The sequence below is a fragment of the Alexandromys fortis genome, unplaced genomic scaffold (genome assembly GCF_014885135.2).
Source record: "Alexandromys fortis isolate MF-2015 unplaced genomic scaffold, M_Fortis_MF-2015_v1.1 scaffold_16, whole genome shotgun sequence".
Taxonomy (NCBI): domain Eukaryota; kingdom Metazoa; phylum Chordata; class Mammalia; order Rodentia; family Cricetidae; genus Alexandromys; species Alexandromys fortis.
The window spans coordinates 2392333-2413694 of record NW_026067893.1 but is presented as its reverse complement, the minus strand read 5'-3'; the positions used below and the strand labels follow the sequence as shown (position 1 = coordinate 2413694).

At 39.0% G+C, this 21362-nt stretch overlaps 1 protein-coding gene across 1 annotated transcript in view; it reads left to right on the top strand.

Annotated features, from left to right (window-relative positions):
• The window catches only part of Ccdc172 (coiled-coil domain containing 172), a 57967-nt gene extending 41563 nt beyond the window's left edge, over positions 1-16404 (top strand). The window contains exons 7-9 of the mRNA XM_050144480.1: positions 4103-4105; positions 15459-15546; positions 16278-16404. Coding sequence (XP_050000437.1) covers positions 4103-4105; positions 15459-15546; positions 16278-16310 — 124 coding nt within the window. The 3' untranslated portion in view covers positions 16311-16404. The remainder of the gene's footprint in view (positions 1-4102; positions 4106-15458; positions 15547-16277) is intronic.
• Positions 16405-21362: the final 4958 nt, after the last annotated feature.

The window sequence follows — 21362 nt, the reverse complement described above, 5'->3', positions numbered from 1 at the left end:
CCAGGCAAGAGCAGTTTCTTGCCCAAATGACTATCCAACTCCATAAGGATCCTCTTCGATGCCCATCTTCCTCTTGAAGTAGCTGGTGCTGCCAGGAGCAGACGTGTCTCCTTGTCATGAAAAGTCCTAAGTTATTAAAATATTTTAAATGCCATATTCTGCAGTCTTTGAAAGATATGAAGAATGCCTATCTAACTGAAATATATCTCTATATATCTAGAAAATCTAATTAACATGACTACAAGCTTAACTATTAGCGATGATTATCCATTAACAACCTATATTTCCTAATTATACATTACATTTTTAAATGAACTACACAATCACAATACCTTAATCAAGATCAAAAATACATATACATATAACAAAATTGACCTTAAAATCCATACCAATGCAAATTATTCATATCTATATCATATCCCCCTTTAAATGTAAAAGAACATTTATAAACAATATTTGGGAACATGGGCGTAGTTTTTTCTCTCCAAACTGCTTCCTGCTGAATAGGGGCGTCGTTAATTAGGTTGTTCATGATATAACCTGTATGCTAGTTTCATCTCAGTTGGCAATTGAGCGAAGCAATTTTTTGAGGGTGTTCACAGCAACCTTTCAGGAGGGCGTGGTCTATCATACCAAATCGGAATAGATGCAATCCACAGGGTCTCATCCTCTGCAAAAACAAAAGAAGACCCTCTCCAAAGCATCATATCCTTAGACCCAAATTCTGAAATCATAATACCCTCATGAAATCCATTTTGGTTTAGCTTGGCAGCCCATATAATGAAATGTCTCTCTGTACTTAGCTCCTTCACAGTCAAAAATTTTAAAGAAAACACAATGTACATAATCCAGACTCTCTGTGAATTTTCCATTTTTACGTGGCTTATTTTTCTTTATTTCTCTTAATCTATAACTATCTGTACTTCTGTACTCTGTCTCTTTAAAGACTTTACCCTTTTTCTTTTTAAGACATTAACTTTATTCTTTATATTCTTTTTCTTCTCTTTCCCAAGCCTACGTACATTTATCCAACAGTGTCTGAATCTGTTTTATTGTGAATCTGTAACTTTTTTACTATCCAGGAGCACTTTGTTTTGCGCCTTTAAATCACTAAGCGCTTAAGAATCTAAGCTGTGACATTCCTAGGTCAAAAACAGGTACTGTATGCTGGCCCCGCCCAGTCCAACATGGCGGAGCCGCTCGTGCCTCTGATCCTTGCACATTGCACCATTAGCATGGCGGAGCTGCTTGTGCCTCTGAGCTGCGGCACACAATGTCCCCCTTTTAGGCACACAGCAGTCTAGTTGCCATCAAACAAATCGTAGCACTTTAATCCAAATGCTCCATTCATAAGCTCTGTCTCCCGCCGGAGCCAGACAGAGATCACAATGGCGGCACAGCCCAGAAAGCCGGCATTTTAAAACAGCCAGTTTTTTCCTGCTGCCGAGTCAGGACAATTTCTTTGCGGCACGCAACCCAGAAACAGCAAAAAGCTGTCTTAAATTCTCTCTCTCTCCTTTTTAAGCCCTCTCAGGTTTTTAAGTGGATTTAGCCCATCACGTCTGGGCGCCATCTGTTGAAATAGGAGCGGCAGGGCTGCGTCCCCGGCACCTGGCCGCCCGCATGGCTAGTTTATACCCAGAAATAATTACACGGAAACCGTATTCTTTCAAACACTGCCTGGCCCGGCTAGGTCCAGTTTCTTATTGGCTAGCTCTTACATATTGTTCTAACCCATTTCTAATATTCTGTGTAGCCCATGAGTTGGCTTACCAGAGAGGATCTTAACCTGCGTCTGTCTGGAGTGGGAGAATCATGGCGACTCTTCACTAAGCTTCTTTCTCCCAGAATTCTCTTCTGTTTTCTCCACCCACCTAATTTTCTGTCCTATGAGGGCCGAGGCAGTTTCTTTATTATTACAAGACCCACCTCCATCAGGAAAATTCTGTGAGGTTTGATCATCTCAGGCAGCAGTCTTGAATCTGTTCTAGATGTAGAACTCAGACATCTGGGCCATTTCTCCTAATGGAGATTTCTCACGTGGTCTTCCTTGATCAAACCTGATTTTTTTCTTAACCCAGAATGAATCCACAGCCTCTCATTTCCTGTGGAAACAAAAGCAAAACCTCTTCTCCAACGTAACATATCTTTAGATTTCAATTTTGAAGTCAAGGTATTTTCAAAATACCTATCTTAGATTAATTGAGCAGCATTTATAAACAAATATCTTTTAGCAGCTGTTGCTCCTTCCTCAGCATTCAAACAATTCAAAGAGAGCATAACATACAGTATCCAGATTCTCTGTGTGTTTTCCATTTTACATGGCTTATTTTAAACTCTTATTTTTATTTTTAATTTTTGGCTTTTTGAGACAGGGTTTCTCTGTGTATCTTTGTCCTGGAACTCACTATGTAGACCAGGCTGTCCTTGAACTGACAGAGATCCACCTGCCTATGCCTCCCAAGTGTTGTAATTAAAGGTGTGTGCCACCATACCAAGCTATTCTCTTTTTATTTTAAAGACTTTATCCATTTTTCTCAAGCCTACACATATTTTTTAAATACATCATAAACCATTTAGAATTTTTTATCTGAATCTATATTGTATATCTCTCTTTTTTTTCACCAGGTGAGTTTTTAATTTGTTTAGCAATGTGGCTAGGATTAAAGCTGTGGCTTTGACAGCTGGATCCAGCCCGATTTTTAGCTTTTGGAAATTTCAGCCTCATGGTGGAGGCCATGACCATGGAGGCCATGACCATGTTTATTGCCACAATTCCACCAAAAACCATGCAGTCAGCTTTTTATTAACACCATTTAAGTGTTTTGTGACAGGACCTCTTAAAAGAGTTGCAAGGTTTTGCAGCTAAAGCTGAGTCAGGAAGCCCCTCTGAAATGAGAGCACTTGCTTCTAGCAAGCAGAGCCCACCTGAAAAAAAAATGTTGTTATTAAGAAGCCATGCTTAACTTTATTTTTTTTTATCTAGAATAACTTTCCAAGCTCTTTTAGGTCATACCATTTAGAAATATGGGCCTACAGACATATATTCAATGAAAGATATAATAGAGAAAAAAATAGGTATGAAGAAAAGTAAACTTTTTTCTAAATTCTTCTTTCTATCCTATACCAAATGACTCCTGACTTCAGACAGAAACTCTGAATTTTTCTTATAACAACATGCTTGGATTCAGAGAAGGATAGAGCCACTGTACAACTCCAAAGCCAGCTTTGATTTTTAAGTGAGTCGTGACTATTATAGGAGGATGGGCTGCTTGTTCATCCTGGCTACCCAGAACCAAAATAACCACACAGAAACTATATTAATTAAAACACTTCTTGGACTATTATCTCTAGGTTTTTATTGGCTAACTCTTATATCTTAATTTAACCCATTTCTATTAATCTGTAATATTGCCATATGGCAGTGCCTTACCAGCAACAATTTGGCATGTCTGACTCTGGTGGCTCCATGGCATCTCTCTGACTCCACCTTTCTTTCTCCCAGCATACAGCCTACCTTTCCCCACATAGTCCTGTTCTTCCCTGCCATAGACTCAAAGCAGTTCTTTATTCATTAACCAATAAAAGATACACACATACAGAAGTACCTCCTACACCAGACTATTACTCTACTGGGTAGCATACATGTGCATGCATGTGTGCACCCACCCACCCACCCACACACACACATATATGTGTGTGTGTATATATAGTGATTCTTATCCTCAGAAGTCATAATTCTTTTTGCTTGGTGATCCTATCTGGATATGTATGTTTTCCTCTTTAGGCATCTAGATGTCCAGGGTCTCTTAACGTTTTGAAGATAAGTATTTTCCTGCAAAGAAAAGAACAGAATACTGCTGCAACCCTTGTGAGGTTTCCTTGCCACCTGTATAGTTGTCACCTTTGTGGATGAGCTGTCATTTCTCTTTCTCAAGATGTTTCTCTTTTTCATACCAAATCTTTATTAATTTTGATGGTATCCATAACTTTTCTTCTCCTGTGGAAACAAGAGCTAAACCCCTTCCCCAATGTAGCACATCTCCTGATTTACATTGTGAGGTCAACACATCCTTGAAATAAACTGTCTGATTTAATTCAGAAGGTTTTTCTATTATCCAATGTCTTTCTGCTGCTGTTGTTCCTTTCTCAATAGCGATAAGAAAATTCAAGTTTAATAAAGCAGTAGGCAGTGTAGTTCTGGGGATATTTTCCATCTCTTTGTGTTTGTTTAACATATCTTTTACAGTTCGATTTGATCTTTCTATAACTGTCTGACCTGTAGGATTGTGTGATATACCTGTAATTTGCTTTATATTATAATAAGCAAAAAACTATTTCATTTTCTTAGAGACATATGCTTGACCATTAACTGTCTATTTGTGAAAGTATACTGATGATGGCCATAACTTCTAATAAATGCATGATTACTGAATTAGCATTTTCTGAGCTCAAAGCATTTGCCTATTGAAAACCTGAATAAGTGTAAATGGTGTGGTGCACACATAATAATTTTTCAAAATCTTCAAAGTAGAACACATCGATCTGCCAGATTTCATTCCTTTGGGTGCCCTTTGGATTAGCCCCTGCAGGCAGTGGTGTTTGGTTATAGAAAGATCAAGTAGGACATCTCTTTATAATCTCCTTAGATGGTTGCCATGTAATAGGAAACTTTTTCTTTGAACCTTTGGTATTGACATGATTTTTTTAATGAAATTCTGAGGTCTTTGGCACATTTTCAATCAGTAACTGATCAATTTCGGCATTACATTGTGCTAGAGGATCTGGCAAACCTGTATGGGATAAGATATGTGTTATGTATATGGAACAAACCCTATTCCTGATTATATGTTCAACCTATATGAGTAATGAAGTCAATTCTATATCATATGGTATAAATTCAGCTGTTTCAATACGCAAGACAACTCTTTCTGCATATTGAAAATCAGTAACTATATTGAAAGGTTATTTAAAATCCCCTTGTACCGTGAGAATAGCATATAATTCTACCTTGGACATAATTATAAGGGCTTTGTTCCACCTTACTTAAATCTTCTAATTTGTAACCTGCCTTTCCTGATTTATTTCAATCAATATAAAAGGTACAGTCTCCAGTTATTGGTGTGTCCTTTACAGTGTGGGAAAGGATTCAAGTAGTTCTCTTTATAAGTTTAATTCTGTCACTTTTGGGATAATTGCTGTTAATCTCTCCTAAAAAATAGCACAAACTCTTTTCCAGGGTTCATTGTCTTCCCAAAATTTTTAAAATTTCATCAGTAATCTGCTAGGTCTACCCCTGATAGTTGATGAAGTCTCAATTTTCCTTTTATAAATAATTTAGAGACCTTTTCCACATACGTTTTTAATTTTTTACTTGGTTTATTTGGTTAAAAAATCCATTCTAAGATAATATCTTCTCTCTGTATTAAAATTCCTGTAGGAGAAATTCTGGAAGGCAATATGACTAGAATGCAATTAAGATTCAGATCCATCCTAGCAACATGAAAGTCCTGTAATTTCTCTTCAACAACTATCAATTCCTTTTCTGCTTTAGCTGTTAATTCTCTGGGACTATTTTAGTCTTTGTCATCATCTAAGGTTTTGTTTAAATGAACTATTAAATCAGGTTTTACCCCAGCAGTCAGTCATAGACTGGAAATGTCTCCTAACAATCTTTGAAAATCATTAAGAGTCCACAATCAGTCTCTCCTAATTTGTGTCTTTTGTGTTATAGTTTTCTGTAAACCTATTTTATAAGCTAAGTAATTGACTGAATCTCCTGTATTTTTTCAGGAACAACTTGTAATCCCCATTATGGCAAAACTTTATTTACTTCTTCAAACATTCTTTCTAAGGTATCTGCATTTGAATCATATAGCAAAATGTCATCCATGTAATGGTAAATTATAGACTTAGGAAACTGCTTATATATTATTTCCAATGGCTGATTTACAAAGTATTAGCACAGGGTCAGGCTATTCAACAATCTTTTAAATCAATAACTATAAGAGGCCACCCTTTTGGTAATAGACAAAGCAGAGGTGTTCCAGATGTAGAGGGCTCATAGGTTGAATTACCTTATTGACAGCTCTTAAATCTGTCATCAGTAACCATTTTCCAGGTTTCTTTTTAGCAACAAATACAGGAGAATTCCAAAGGCTGGCTGATTCTTCAATATGGTGAGCATCTAGTTACTCCTGTACCAGCTGTTCTAAAGACTACAAATTCTCTTCTGTTAAAGGCCATTGTTTAACCCATATTGGTTTCTCAGTTAACCATTTTAAAGATAGGGCTGTTGGTTCAGATTGCTGTCACAATCTAAAGGATTGCTAGTTACTATGTGTTTTTGTACAGCCTGAATGGCTGGTGACTTTTGTTTTCAGTGTCTTATAATATCCTTCCCAGACACATGAGTTTCCAGGACTGTAGGAATGTTAATCGGTATTTTATTGCTGCATCAGGTCATAACCCCATAAATTCACTGCAGTATTAGTCACATATGGTTTTAGCCTTCCTCTCTATTCTTCTGGCCCTATGCATTCAACCCATCTTGAGATAGGGTTCCAATTCCTAGGAATTGAGCATCTGCTTCTTAAAGAGGCCAATTCGCTTACCAATATTCTGGAGTAATGATTCTTACATCCACACCCATGTCTAGTAATCCCTCAATTACAATGTTATTTATATGTGCTTCTAGGTTTAGTCTTTGATCATTTATAGAAGTCTGCCAAAATATATGCTTCCTATTTCCTATTGGAAATTTTGATTCATCCTTCATGTTTATTCCATCATCTGGAACAGTATGGTTTTTTACAGCAGGCAATGGATTTTTTTAAATTTTCCTGGTGAGATATATCCTCTACAGTGATTCGTAATGACTGGACCACGTTTGACTTGGGGGCCTGTAAGAGGTCTCCCAAGGAGTTTGCTGATGGTATCAGGTTGCCTTGTTCATATTGATCTACATTCATTAGTCCAATGTCAACCTTTACTACATCTTCTACATAAACCAGAAGGCTGAGATCTTCTATTTTTACCATTCCCAAAGGAGACATTATTTCTAAGAATTCTTTGTCTGCAATCCCCTCTCAGATGTCCTATTCTACTACAATTAAGACATTTGGTATTTTGATGTTTCTTCAATCCTTTGGAAATTGCTTCTCCTACCCAAGATTCAGTATTATAGTCAAATGTCTCAATGTTCATTGTGTGCAGGATCCATTCGTCCATTGGTACTGATCTGACCTTTAAAAGCCCAAGTAACTTTTTACATTCTAAGTTGGCATTTTCAAAAGCCAGAGATTCAATAAGTACTCATCTAGCATCTGGGTCTGTTACTCCTATTTGTACAGCCTTAGTTAGTCTTTATAAAAAGTCACTAAAGGATTCTCTCTGGCCCTGTTTAACCCTGGTATATGATTTAATTCATTTTCCTGGTTCTTGAATCCTGTCCAAAGTATTAAGGCTGCTTTGTGGCATAGGGACAAGATTTGTTCATCATAAAGAGCTTGAGCCTGTGTTTCAGCATAAGTGCCCTCACTAAGAATTTGATCTAGGGAAGTCTCACGTCCTTTTCCTTTTCCCTGCTTTTGTAAAATTTTGCCTTTTGTCCTAACATTTCCTTAGTAGTTGTGGCCCATCTTCCAAGACTGCTGAAACTAATTCAAGCCAATTGTGTGGGGTAGCCTTATTGCTGGAAACCCATGTCTTTACCATCTCCCTAACAAATGGTTAATGCAAGCCATAATATACTCTGCTTAATTAATTTCTTTTAGATCATTCATACTTATAGGTATCCATCTACATTCTTTGCATCATTTTGAGCCTTTAGAGCTTGATGCTTTTTCAGAGGTGATTATAGGGTAGGAAGCTAAAACCCTGGGTAGACCACCTCTGACTCTGACACATACTGGTGATACTAAATCCTGTCCTTTTACCTTCTCGCCTTACTTATCAGCTCTTATAATTTCCTCAATTGTTCCAAGTCTGTAGGGATAAGTCCCACCCCTTAGGGGGCGTGTTCGCCTCAGGCTAAAGTTTTCCTATAAATTTGGCGAGCGTGCTCCCAGCGCTCGCTTTTGTTTTCCTGGTCTCCGCGGGAACGGTGGTTCTGTAAGTCTATTCCTCCATTAAAGCTGTCTATATTTTGACAATCTGTCTGCATTCGCTTACACCGTTACACAAGTCTTTTTACTACTTTTCTTTTTTAAAGCCTGAATCTCATGGCCTGTAGATATTTCTAGTGATCTCATTGATGCACCTAGCCTCTGATCCTCATTCTGCACATGTGACTCCATGGTATGAAGGTTTTTCTTTAAATATAACATCTTATCCTTGGACATTATTTGGACAGCATGCAGATTGCCTTCCTGGAGAGATACTCCAACCCATCATATCTTTTAAACAGATTTTGCTTGTCAAATTCAACAGTCTGAGTTTATTTAGATAATTTCTCAGTACCCTTTGACGTGGATTGAATTTTGTCTGGTAAATTATGGTGTAGGAGTTCCTTCTATTTGTATGTTGCTTTCATTGGTTGAATAAAGAAACTGCCTTGGCCTTTTGATAGTGAAGCACTTAGGTAGTCAGGGAGATAGAACTGAATTCTGGGAGGAAGAAGGGCAGAGTCACGATGCCATGAAGCTCCTGCCTGAGACTGATGCTGGTTAGAATCTTTCCCGGTAAGCCACGACCTCATGGTGTTATACAGATTATAAGAAATGGGTTATATTAAGATGCGAGAGTTAGCCAATAATAGGCTAGAGATAATGCCCCAGGTAGTAATTTAATTAATACAATTTCTGTGTGGTTATTTCAGGTGTAAGCTAGCCTGGCAGGCAGGATGCAGCCCTTTACCTACTTACAACAAAATTAATGCTATCATTTTCAATAGTATTAATTTTTTCATCTAACTTTTGATTTTTGGTGGTATTAATCCTGCCAGCTAGCTGTTCACTGTTAGTCTATAAAGACTGTATCATTTCAAAAAGTGCCTGATTCTTGGCTCTCTTATCAAACCATTTTTTTTTTTTTGGTTTTTCGAGACAGGGTTTCTCTGTAGCTTTGGTGCTGATCTCGGAACTAGCTCTTGTAGACCAGGCTGGCCTCGAACTCACAGAGATCCGCCTGCCTCTGCCTCCCGAGTGCTGGGATTAAAGGCGTGTGCCACCACCGCCCGGCTTATCAAACCATTTTTAAGGATATGATATGGAAACGAAAGCTAATTCCCAATAGCCAATCAGCTGGATGTATCAGAAAAACCATATAAGCCTTGCAAGAATACCATCCATAGTAAAAGCAAAAAAGTTATTAAATTTCTGTATGGTAATATTGTCTTCAGTTATATAACTTTCAAGTTTATTATTTGTTTATTAATCAAATAGTTACCTTTATGAGATTTTGGTAAGTTGTTGTAGGTGTAATAATCTTTATTGGCCAGCAGGTGTTGTTGTGGTGAGACTCAATGGCAGCAGCAGGAATAGCCTGGCTCTCCTTTGGTTTAACATGTTAGTGCCTGGTTAAATACTGACAAATACGCTTTGCTTTTTGCTTAAGAGCAATTAAATCAATTCTGTACATGGAGAGTTCTTTTGGATCCAGGAGCCCAGAGCTTCCAAGCAGGAATACAACCTGAGCTGTGCAAGCACCATACAAGTCTCTGTACAGCAGGGAAAGTTGTGGAGTGGGAGGCAGGAGGAAGCGTGCGTGAACTTAAATAAATAAATAATAAATAAATAAAACGCACTTAGTAGGTAAAATCAAGCCAGCTAGGCAGGGGTGGGTGACTTGCTGGTTTGTGGACCTTTTGAGCCTTTTAAGCTGGTCCACCTGGTAGACATGGAGCTGGGATTCACATTGGGCACCAGATGAAGATGGATGGACAGTAAAACATGATCCTGCATTAGCTCAAAATTGAGTATAATAAAGGGCTATTTATTTAGGCGTAGACTCACAAATCACAGTCCTCTGCACAAATGGGGAACAGGAACTGAATCAAGAAGCCAGAAGAGAGAGCAAGTGCATGCCTTATGTCGGCATTCTTATAAGAGGCTGTGCCCAAGTGGGCTGATACGTTAAAGGCTACTGTCTGAAGGAGTTCCTACAGCATTATATATGAAAGAAGAATTTCTCCTTTAGCATTAAAGGTAAAATAGCTTTAGGATCGTGCCCATATAAATTAATACAGGGAAATATATTTAGAAAATTAAACTACAAAATAATTCATAGAAAGTAGAAAAGATAGCCCAGGGAGCAGGGGGATGACTCGGTCATTAATTGCTGGTCATGATGGCACACACCTATAATCCTAGCGTTGCGCAGACTAATGCCACACGGTGCCCAGTTTCAGAAAATAATGTGGGAATTAGCAGAAATACACTGTCCTGTTTTCATCTCTGCTGCTGTAATAAACACTGACCAAAAGTGGCTTAGGGAGGAACAGAGTTATCTGGCTTACATTTCTGGGTCCCATTTTATCACTGATAGAAGTCAGGGCAGGAACTTGAAACAGAAACCATGGAGGAGCACTGTGTGCTGGCTTCCTCAAGGCTCATGCTCAGCTAGCCTCCTTGTACAGCCCAGGATCATCTGTCGTGAGAACAGCCTGCACTCAGCATGTAGGTCTGGCTGTCCTGGAACTCATATGAAGAGTAGACTGACCTCAAATGCCTGGAAATCCACCTGCCTCTGCTCTCAAGGGATGGGATTAAAGGTATACACCTTTGAATTTTTTGTTTGATTTATTGAGGTTTTCCCTTCCATATTTTTTCTTCAGAATCTTTGTCTCTCCTGAACTTCTTGTCATGTCTTGAATTAGTTTCTTTGCTTTATTAATCTGTTTTGGGTCTTGCTTATGTTCCCAGGATTGCTTAGGATAGAAACAAGGGTCCTGCTTGTACCAAGCAAGTGTTCTACTACCAAATCACATCCCCAGCCTCTAATTCAAGTGTTATTTTATGTCAAGCACTAACGGCTCACCCCCTTAGCTGTGTTGGTTGAACTTTACCAGATGGATTGAAAGCATCAGAATGATTGGAAAGTTAATGTGAAGAGAGACAGATAGAGGGGTATCTCTCCTTTATTCTCATCTTTCCATCCATTTCTTGGATACTTGCTCACTGAAGCGCTTAACCATTTTCATTAGCTTCTAGCTTATCTTTCTGTGTTTCTTTTGAAGAATTAAATAGATAAACGCAACACAGTTTATGTAATCTTTTGCATTGTACTGCTTATTATTTAATAGTGCATGCTAGAATCAACTCATTTGTTGAAAGAAATGGTCTTCATTCTTATGGTTGAATAATAATTGTCATGAATATGTTATGGTTTCTTTAACCAATTCCATATGAATGGACAGAAAGATTGTTTTTTAATAGTTTGATTTACATATCATGTTTGTGTTTATGTTGTCTTGTACTTTATATTACTAGTGTAAAAAGGCAGGGCTCAAGGAAATAGACAAATTAGTTGTGTTTCATTCTCCCCAATTGAGGTTGCAATGTTTTGAATATATCTCAGCTAAAAGTTAAGCACATTTATTTCTTCTTTGCCTCCCGAAAAGTATTTGCAGTCAAGTAGTGAAGCTCCATCCTATAGAAGAGGGCCAGGTCAAACATCTGCAAGTTCTGTCACCAGTGCAGTAGAACACTCTGTACCTCTGAGAACCATCTGTTGTCATTCTATGAACTGCCTCTTTAGCGCCACCCCATTTCTGTGAGTGCTGATGTTACCTTCTTTGGAAAATGTGTTTTTCCGGCCTTTATTTGTGATGTCTATAGTTGATACTTCTTCTAGACTATCATTTTCTGTTAGTTTTTATACATGTGGTCTATAGAAAACTTTTAACAGTGTAATTTTTTTTCTTTTAAATTAAATCACATTTGTATTTGAACTGTAGTTAAAGCTCTACCCACACCTATCAGATGCAGCAGTTTACCTGTGCTTTTGCCTTGTCTTGTATGCTTTTTAACATATAAATATTTGATCTATCTAGAGTGGCTATGCTGTAAAATATAGATCCAGTTTTGCCTTTGAGATCCATTTAGTTTTGCATCCATTTGCAGGTTGTTGTCCCACTGTAACAACATGATTTGTCGAAAAGCCGTCTTCTTCCCCCAGGGAACTGAGGTGCTGCCCTTCCACGCACTGGCTGTCGGTTTGCTTTAGTTCCTGCCTGTCTGTGTCCCTGCTCCACTGGTGAGCAGTGATGCACTGTTGACTTGTCAGAGGTTAGCAGTAGGATTTATCAGTTGGCATTTGTTTTTCTAAATTTAAGAGGTTTTTGAATTTTTATATGTTTTTTTAAATGAACCTAAAGATCAATCTGCATTATACTATGAGGGATAAAACATGTTTGTTTTTATTGTGTTCACATTTAGTGGGTTTAACTCAGAATTATTAACATTTTTATGACTTCCTATTTGAGAAAAAGTCATCTTCATCATTATTGATGATAATAAAGTCTATTTATAAACCGGGCGGTGATGGTGCACGCCTTTAATCCCAGCACTTGGGAGGCAGAGGCAGGCGGATCTCTGTGAGTTCGAGACCAGCCTGGTCTACAAGAGCTAGTTCCAGGACAGGCTCCAAAACCACAGAGAAACCCTGTCTTGAAAAACAAAAAAACAAACAAAAAAAAACCCGTCTATTTATTTGAGATCCTAATCTGGGAATATGGAGAATTTGGCAAAATCTAAGCACCCCCCCATTCAGGGCAAAACGAGACATCGCACAGCCCTCTGGTTAATTGGGAATTCTGATCTGCCTTGAAATCCTGAGGACTTCCTGGTGAAAACTGGGATTCAAAGAGCTCAGAAAGGCTCAGCACCTGGATGCCTATCAGCAGGGTTTCAACGCTTAGTGTGCATAACAGAGCTGAGAAATCATAAGGATTTTCAGGACTTGGATTGCCAAGTTGAGGGTTTAGAGTCTCGGCGCGAGATAGCAGGCATTTGCTAAGAAACTCGGAAGGAGTTCTTGGAAGGGCCTGGACTCTGGTGGGTCCTGGATCTGGGCCGTGCTCTGAGGAAGCTCCTGATGAAAGAAAAGGTGGGAAGGGGGCTTAAGAAAATTTATTGGTCAAACTGATGACCCTCTGACTGACCCCAGTTATTGTTTCCCACACATTGTGTAAACAGGTGATACACCACACAGCCTTTGGAGTCCATCTCAACAATTAAACCTGGCATACTTGAGATCCACCTATAGAGTGGCATATGTGAGTCATAGCAGAACATTTCCAAAAAAAAAAAAAAACAAAAATACTTTAAAACATAATACAAAAAGCTCAGACAACACCAAAATATTCAATTTCTCTACAGATACTTAAACCTCTGAGACACAGAGATAAAGAGAAAACATGTAGGAAAGCAGAGGAAGGGAAGACAGAAAGGCACATTAGCTAAAAGGAGAGAAGAAAGGAATGAAACCTCTTATCTGAAATGATGTAACCAGAAGACAGTAACGACATCTCACACTTAAAGTATAAGTATAGTTTTAGGTGAACATGAGCTGATTGGACCCTTGCTATTGAAAACCACACTGAAAACCAAGATGATACACATATTTCAGGAGGAAGGGTGTGATTCCAAATGGGAAGTAGAGTTACTCCAGAAACAGTTGGGCAAAGGTAAATACAAAAGCTCCCTGTGGTTGTAAGTCACTTCACAAAATAAATGGCAAAGAAAAATATTAGCACTATATTTTAGATTTATAATAAATGGGAAATTGTGATGATAATAGAATAAAAATTTGAGGGGAAAATTGAAAACATATTGCTGTAACATTTTTCCCTGTAAGTACAGTTGTATTGTATGTATTATACAGTGTTGAATATATGTTATAAATATAAGTGTAAGCTGTATTAATTTTTTAAAGTAGGTCTAATAAGAAAATGTCTATATAGGAGATAATAAGTAACTCCATTATAGACTGAAAGGAAGGGGAAGGAATGAGGAACCTACAGAAAAAAATCTGCATTTTGAATCCCACCATATAAGCAACCACATTCAATGTAAATAGTGGTAACATGTGAGCTAAAAAATAAGAGATTTTCATATAAAAGTAATATGGATATATATGTTTCCTACCCCAAACATATAAAAACCTTAAGTATAAAGATATGGGTTAAAATCACACTCACACACACACACACACACACACACACACACACACACACACACAGGAATGAACTATTCTATACTAGGGCACTGAAGTTCCAGTTTCTTTCCCACATCTCCTCTCCTCCTCTCTTTCCTTCTCCTTATTGATCTTACTTACTGTGTAGCTCTGATGGCCTGGCACACTGAGCTCTTTCTGCCTCTGCTCGCCTGTGTGCCATGGCCTATAGCCTTCTTTCCTGGCTGCCCCTTGTGTTTTCCTTGGTGTATCCCTACTCTTTGACACGGTTGGCACTATTCCGTATCTTTATTACACACTGGATAGCTTTTATAAATAGCTTGTTAGAGTCAGAGGGTTTTTTATGCTTATTTTGTATGTGTTTTCCTTGTAAATGTGTAGTTCTTTCAAGCTTGTGGGTATTATTGGCTTCTTGTCTCTGGTGACTTATACTGGATTATCTTACTAGTATGCTTGGTGATTTTTTTTTTTTTTACTGCAAGCTTGTTATGTAATCTCCATCTGGCAAAGGTCAATGGGTCTAAATATGTTAAGGCATCCCTCAAAGAGAGTTTCTGTGGCTCTGATCTAAGTCCCTTCTCTTTGAGGGTGTCCTCTTGCTGCCGAGTTGCTTAGCTTTATGAGAACATCCTTGCTTGTAGTGTTTGCCCTCAGGGCTGCTTCACACAGAGCCAGCCATGGTCAGGCTCTGGAGTCCTACCTCTCACAGCTCAGGGCTTTGGTGATGTTTTTCTTTGTTGGGGAGGGGATAAAAATATTAGCCATTATACTTGAGATGAAAGAGAACTTCTTCCCTACATTCCACACTGAATTCAGACAAAAAGTTACCTTTTTATTTAATAAATTATTCCAAGATTTAAAAACACGGTTGGTAAAATAAACACTGATATTTAATTCTCAGTCTGATAAATTTAATTATATAAGTATTGTATGTTATCTTTAATTTTAAGTAAAAGCAGCTGGCACAAGTAATGTTTTAACTTAAGTTTTGAGTCAAGATCAGAGAAGTCAAATGACTCTGTGCATTCAGCGTCTCGGTAGAGAGCTGGTTCTACACTTGTCATTAACCCACGCTGACTTTCTACATTGCTGAGATTCATCTCTGCTTTATTGTCTACCTTTCTTTATGGGAGGTTTTCTCTACAATTTTTACATCGTTTGTATAGAATCTGAGAGGGTTAAATTTCCTAAATATTCCTGTTTTTAACCTGACTCTGATACTCTGAGATATTTCTGAGGCTACACACCTGCCACTCTGTATGTAATAAGATTATTGTAAAGGTGTAGTATCAAACTAAGAGAGCGATTCTCCTTCCAAACAGACTGAAACAGGAGCTGGATCTCTACAGCGAAGATGAGATGGAAAGCAAGTGCAAAGCACTGCAGACAGAAATAGAGTTTCTGGAGTCGGTAAGTCCACCCTGCTGGTTCTCCCGCTCTCCAGCCGTGTCTCATCTGCTGTGAAGCGGGACTTGCTGACATGCATTCCCGGGAACCCCAGAGCAAGCAAGTGAAAGACAAGTTGGGGTGTAAACCATGAGGTGTTCTGAGCTCCTGGACAGCCAGCTCCATAAGCTTGTCGCCAGAGAGCAGGACAACTTCTCGTTGAGGGCTAACACATTCAGACCTCCTTTGACAGAGACAGTCCTGCTAGAGGACAGCTGTGTTGGAATCTGCCTAGCCCTTACGACATCTAACCCTGCCCTTTATACCATAGACTCCCATGATCGCAGACCTTTTAGACATTTTCAGGTTGTGTGCAAGCACTGTCTAACTAACTTACAAATGAGCACAGTATTTGCTATAATGTATCTAAATACAGACATGCATAGGGAATGCTAAATACAATTTTAATTTTATGCACTGCCCTTTGCATTATATTTATTTTCTGCAAACTGTTACAATTATAATTTGATTCATATTTTCGATAAGAACTTTGGAAAACCTGGGTCAGAAATCCTAAGAATTATTGCTGTGTTAAATTTAAGTAAATTTCATGAGTTTCCTTTAAGAAATGAGTTTGGACTGGATGTAGCTGGATTGTTGCACCCTTACCTAGCGTGGGCAAGGCCCTGGGCTTGATCATCGCACATAAGAATTCGCTTTCCCTTATGACTATGCACTGCATGCTTGTCTTCCAGACATTGGCACAGAAGGGTCTTCAGGACAAGTGACTTCTCGGAGTTGATGTGCCACCCTACACTTGACCATGGCATCTTAGAGTCAACCCCGAGTGGCACCTGCGTAGCAGATCCCCATGTAAACAAAAGGTTCAGAATAGTCCACATGCTGACATCAAGAGATGGTTTATGTATATCTACAGAATAAGTTTTATCTTGTTACTTAAGAGGTCCTTGTGTGCTTTCTGAAGGAAGAGAAAGGAGAAGATACTATATTCCACGATCTTCATGCCAATCTGTCTTTTCTGACCAGTATGTGTTCTTCTTTCTTGTAGCTTACCCCCAGCTCCTATGAACACACAGGGAGATAAGTGTTCAGGTTATTGACTCAGTTTTGTTCATTCCAGTTCTGCCAGGCAAAAGTGCTTACTTTGATTTTAATCTTTTTTCCATTTTTTTCAATTATAAAGTGTCTCTCGACAGTGATTATCTGGGGCTTTCCATTCCTCCGTGTGTCTCCGGAGCTTTAAATCCACTGCAGACGTCTGGGGTGACTGCTGCCTATCACTTCTCCTCCTGATGACAGTGTTGGTTGGGAGCAAGTTCTCCACTGGGGAGGACGGAATGAGCGGCATTGTGTACTCTCCTCAGTTATCTGCCTTGACTCCTAGAGAGGATATTTTCTCTCGTGTCTGGAAGCGGTGAGCATTACTGTTGGAGCCGCGCGCCTCTATAGTTGCGGCTGAAGTTGTTTTAGTGCCACATGCTCAGAAAAGTAAGAGTGCTGAGGTCTTAGTTTGAAAGAAAGTCCTACCTTGTCACAGTGTTTTTTCTTTTTTCTTTCTAAGTGTTGTATACTCTTAGTTTTGAAAAAGCAGCAAATTTAAAACACTTGCCTTTGGGGGCCAGTATGATGGCACAGCGCACAAAACTGTTAAAACTGTTTCCTGTCAAGCTCGGTGACCTGAGTTCACTCCCTGAGACCTATGTGGTGGAAGGAGAGAGCCGACCCCTGTGCTTGTCATCTGTTTAGATGACATCAGTTCTGCCAGGGAATTGCAGTTTATTTTATATACAATACAAATACAACTGATTGGAATCAGTTCTGGCTTGATTCTGTCTTATTCTGGTCTGTTTGTGCATGCAGATCTTAGGTCTCGTAGCTATTATATAACATTAACGTGCTGTGTCAATTCCTGCAGACACTCCTTTCCACTCTCAGTCACTCTTGCTCATGTTTGGCTTTAGAGTGCAACACTAACGGCCTAGAGAGTGCTCTCTTTGTACCCTTCCCACACCATGGTACCTCTACAGACTGTCCTTCTGTCGTGTGGAATGTGATAGAATCAAGAATGATGTGGGCTGAACCTAGGAGGACTGAGGGTTTGGTGTTTCCATTATTCAAAATGAAATAAAGTACGTAAGTCAAGATTAAAGTCACTGTTCGTGTCATCAAAGGGACGGTGCTGTGAGCGCTGTGTGGAGAGCATTGCAGGGCCCTGGCCATGTGAGCTGCCTGGGGCTGTGTGTGAGGAGCAGGTTCTGCAAAGCAAAGGAAACAGCAGCAGGCAGCTGCTCTGTTAAAGCTGAACTCAGTTCTCCAGTTGTTGATCTCTTCTCTTTTTACATATTTATAGTCAGATAACTCTTGGAAGGAAAATTAGCTGAAATTGTCAGGGTATAAATATGTCTCGGACTGAATTTGATTACTCTGGAGTAAGACAGTGGCTGCAGAGGAAGGTAGTTTGTACATGAGTGTGTATTCATTAAGTCAATTCATTAGCTTGGCTGTGCATTTAGTTATGAGCAAAGTACCACTAACCCAAACAGTCCACACACTGTACCTGCAGTCTGGCACACCACCGTGCTTCTTTAATGCTACCCTACGTCCTTCAAGAAGTAATTTTTAAATCTCACCTCTCCACTGGGGGCTGTGTTAGAATGTATAGTTCAGAACACGATTTCTAAGTCTTGCCTCTCCACTGGGGACTGTTTTGGAATGAATAGGTTGCTTCAGATTCTCCTGATTCAGATGATTGATGGGGCCATTTGGCTAGAGGAAAAATAGCAATAAAATAGGCTATGGGCATGGTTCTAGTGAAGATTCCTTTCTCTCTCTGACCTTACTGTGGACAGGGAGCAAGGTACAGAGAAAGGGAAAGCTTTGAGAGCTGTACGGCCAGACATGGCCACCTTAACCTTGTTTGTCCACAGTATGTTTTCTTCTGTAAAAGAGCATTTGCCTGCCTGCCTGCCTTTTCTTGAACTTGTAAAACCATGATGAGATTTCAAACGCATAGAAGAAGGTTGAGGTCATTGTATTCCAATGCATTAGAACACAGGAAACACTGCAGGCTGGGGTTATTTCCTCGCTGTGCAGTGGGAGCTCTCTGTGAACAGTCTATTGAGTCCCTTAGCACATGGGCACCCTGGATGCCGCAGATGGACAGACAGCACACACTGGACAAGCCCTGTTGTCAGCTTTGGCTGAGGACAAAGTCTCTTTCTATTTTGCACCAATCAATCATAAATAACTCTGTCACACTGTGATGAATAAATCGTTTATTTGCAGTCCAGAAGCCAGTAGCAGTTAAGGGGCATGATGAGAGATAGACAAGACAGTTTTAGTCAAGATTCACCAGGATAAGGTGTTCTTCATTCAACTGTTGTAGGATCAATTTGAAGTTGGAAGTTGCTGCACATACTAGAAAGGCTTTCAGCATTTGGAGTTGATCTATTTTAGGTGGACTTTGATGTTTTTGTTTGTTTCGTTTACATCTCTACTCCTCTCTCTTATTTACTTCTCTTCACTCCTTGTCATTTGAAAAAAAAAAACTTAAATTTGCCTCTCAAAATCTAGTTCAGAACATTTTCTGTCAAGAGAATTGTTTTTCAGGATGCAAACTAAAAGTAAAAAATATTTTTATGTCATTGGCCTGAAGCAGGGATTAAGTTTTAGAGGTTTGTGGCCCTTTTATCTCAAGACAGAAGATTTTATTTTTTATTTTTAATGCAAAAATATAGCTGAGTTGTCTTTGAAAATACTTGAGGTGCCAATGCATAGTTAGGTGACTGTTCTTCCTGAACATTGTATCTTGAAGTTAAATGGCTTTGTTGTGTTCCACTTTTTCTTCATCTAATATTGGGAATTAAGCTTTATTTTCTTATTTAGTTCACTAAGATTTGAAATAAATAATACTGACACAACACTGACTAGCAATTAGTGACAGAAATTGTATTAAGAATCCTCCCTCCCCCCCACTTCCAAATACTGGAGAAGCAAGATTTTGTTGTTGCTGTTGTTTGGCAAAGGCTCACATTTATTAAACAGAGAGAGAACTGTGCAGGTAGCATGTGTTACAAGAGCACTCTTACTTTGGTAGGAGTACAAGGAAAGCACCAGACAGAAAGACTGCTTGATAGTAGAGGGCTCTCCCAGCTGCTGCTACAGAAAGCACTGAGAGCAACGCTGTTGGGATCGAATGCTTATTTAAACACCTGCTTCTGATACATAGCAGATTTATCTTTTAAAAGCCTTTATAAAATCAGCAGCACTAGAGTTCATATGTCTAGGAAAACAAAGAGCAAGTGAAATGTGAAATTAATAGCAATGACTGACACACGGATCTGTTCTGAGGCCCATGGAGCGAGAGGAAATGCTTTTGTCTTCTCTTTATAGCCAGAAGAGCTCCACGCCCCTATTAATTCTTAGTTTGTTATTTTGATACTTGTAATAAATTGCTATTCTAATTAGTTGGTAAATAAAACCTTGTTAAAATAAAAACTCTCTTACTCTCCATATAATATATGCAAATATAGTACTAATGACTATTTCTGGGTCCAGCTTTGTGATGGCTGGATTCATCATTACATTGTCATTGTTAGAACAGTTTTTATGGGTGTTAGATAAGAAACACCATGTGAGTGACGTGGGGTGGGGGGTTCACACAGAGTCAGTGTCACAGAAGTTCTAAATCCAGTGCCAACCAGAACTTGTAGAACACAGAGATAATATTCATAAGAACATCTTTACCCAGTGGAGTCAGAGCTCACTGTTGGGAGCCGTGTGGATGCAGACAGAACTGGGATTTTGATTGGTTGCCTGATTTGTGTGAGGTCACAAAGAACTGTGGTTGTCTCTTTATCTATACTTTCATTGTTCAGACTCCAGTCATTGATAATATACCTTAGACAATATTGCTTTTGAAAATTTGCTTGGAATTAAAAATCTACACAACAACTATTATCAGAGAAATTTGAAAATTATTTAAATCAACTGCTGATTAACAGAAATCATGGAATTAGTCACAATCAGTAAATGAGAGATACAGTTAATTAAGAATGTCTTCTTACAGTCCTTGATGAGAAAAGTCCCTCAATATACAACAGGCTTGAATCCTTCCTGGAAACTGACCCCCTAGGAATCTCTGGAAAACAATACCAGTCCATACGTCTTTGCTAGACTTTTTGTGGACATGTGTAGTTTAGTATTGTCCTGTGGTTGATGATACATAAAGTAATAACTGGAATCAGCTGCTTCCTCTAGCATTCTTGCTCATTTACAACCTCCACATTTCTGCTCTTCTTTCTGTCTGTTCTTGCCTCTGCTGCCTTTCCTGGCTCTCCTCCTGTCCCTCCATCCTTGCATACTCCTTTTCAGCTATATGGGCTTGCTCTGTGTTCTCCAAATTGGCCCAACCTGTGGTGTAGGAGGTCCTTCTGTCTATGTGTTGCTTTTATTGGTTAATGAATAAAGAACTGCTTTGAGCCTATGTCAGGGAAGAACAGAACTAGGCAGGGAAAGCTAGGTTGTATGCTGGGGAAAAGAAGGACAGAGTCAGAGAGAAGCCATGGAGATGCCAGAGACAGATGCTGGAATTTTACCCAGTAAGCCACAGCCTCGTGGTGATACACAGATTAATAGAAATGGGTTAAATTAATATGTAGGAATTAGCTAATAAGAAGCTACAGCTAATGGGCCTAACAGTGATTTCATGAATACAATTTATGTGTGATTATTTCGGGGCTAAGTAACCGGGAACCAACAAGCGGCCCTTCTCCTGTGAACCTTTTTTTTTTTTTTTTTTTTTTTTTTTTTTTTTTGAG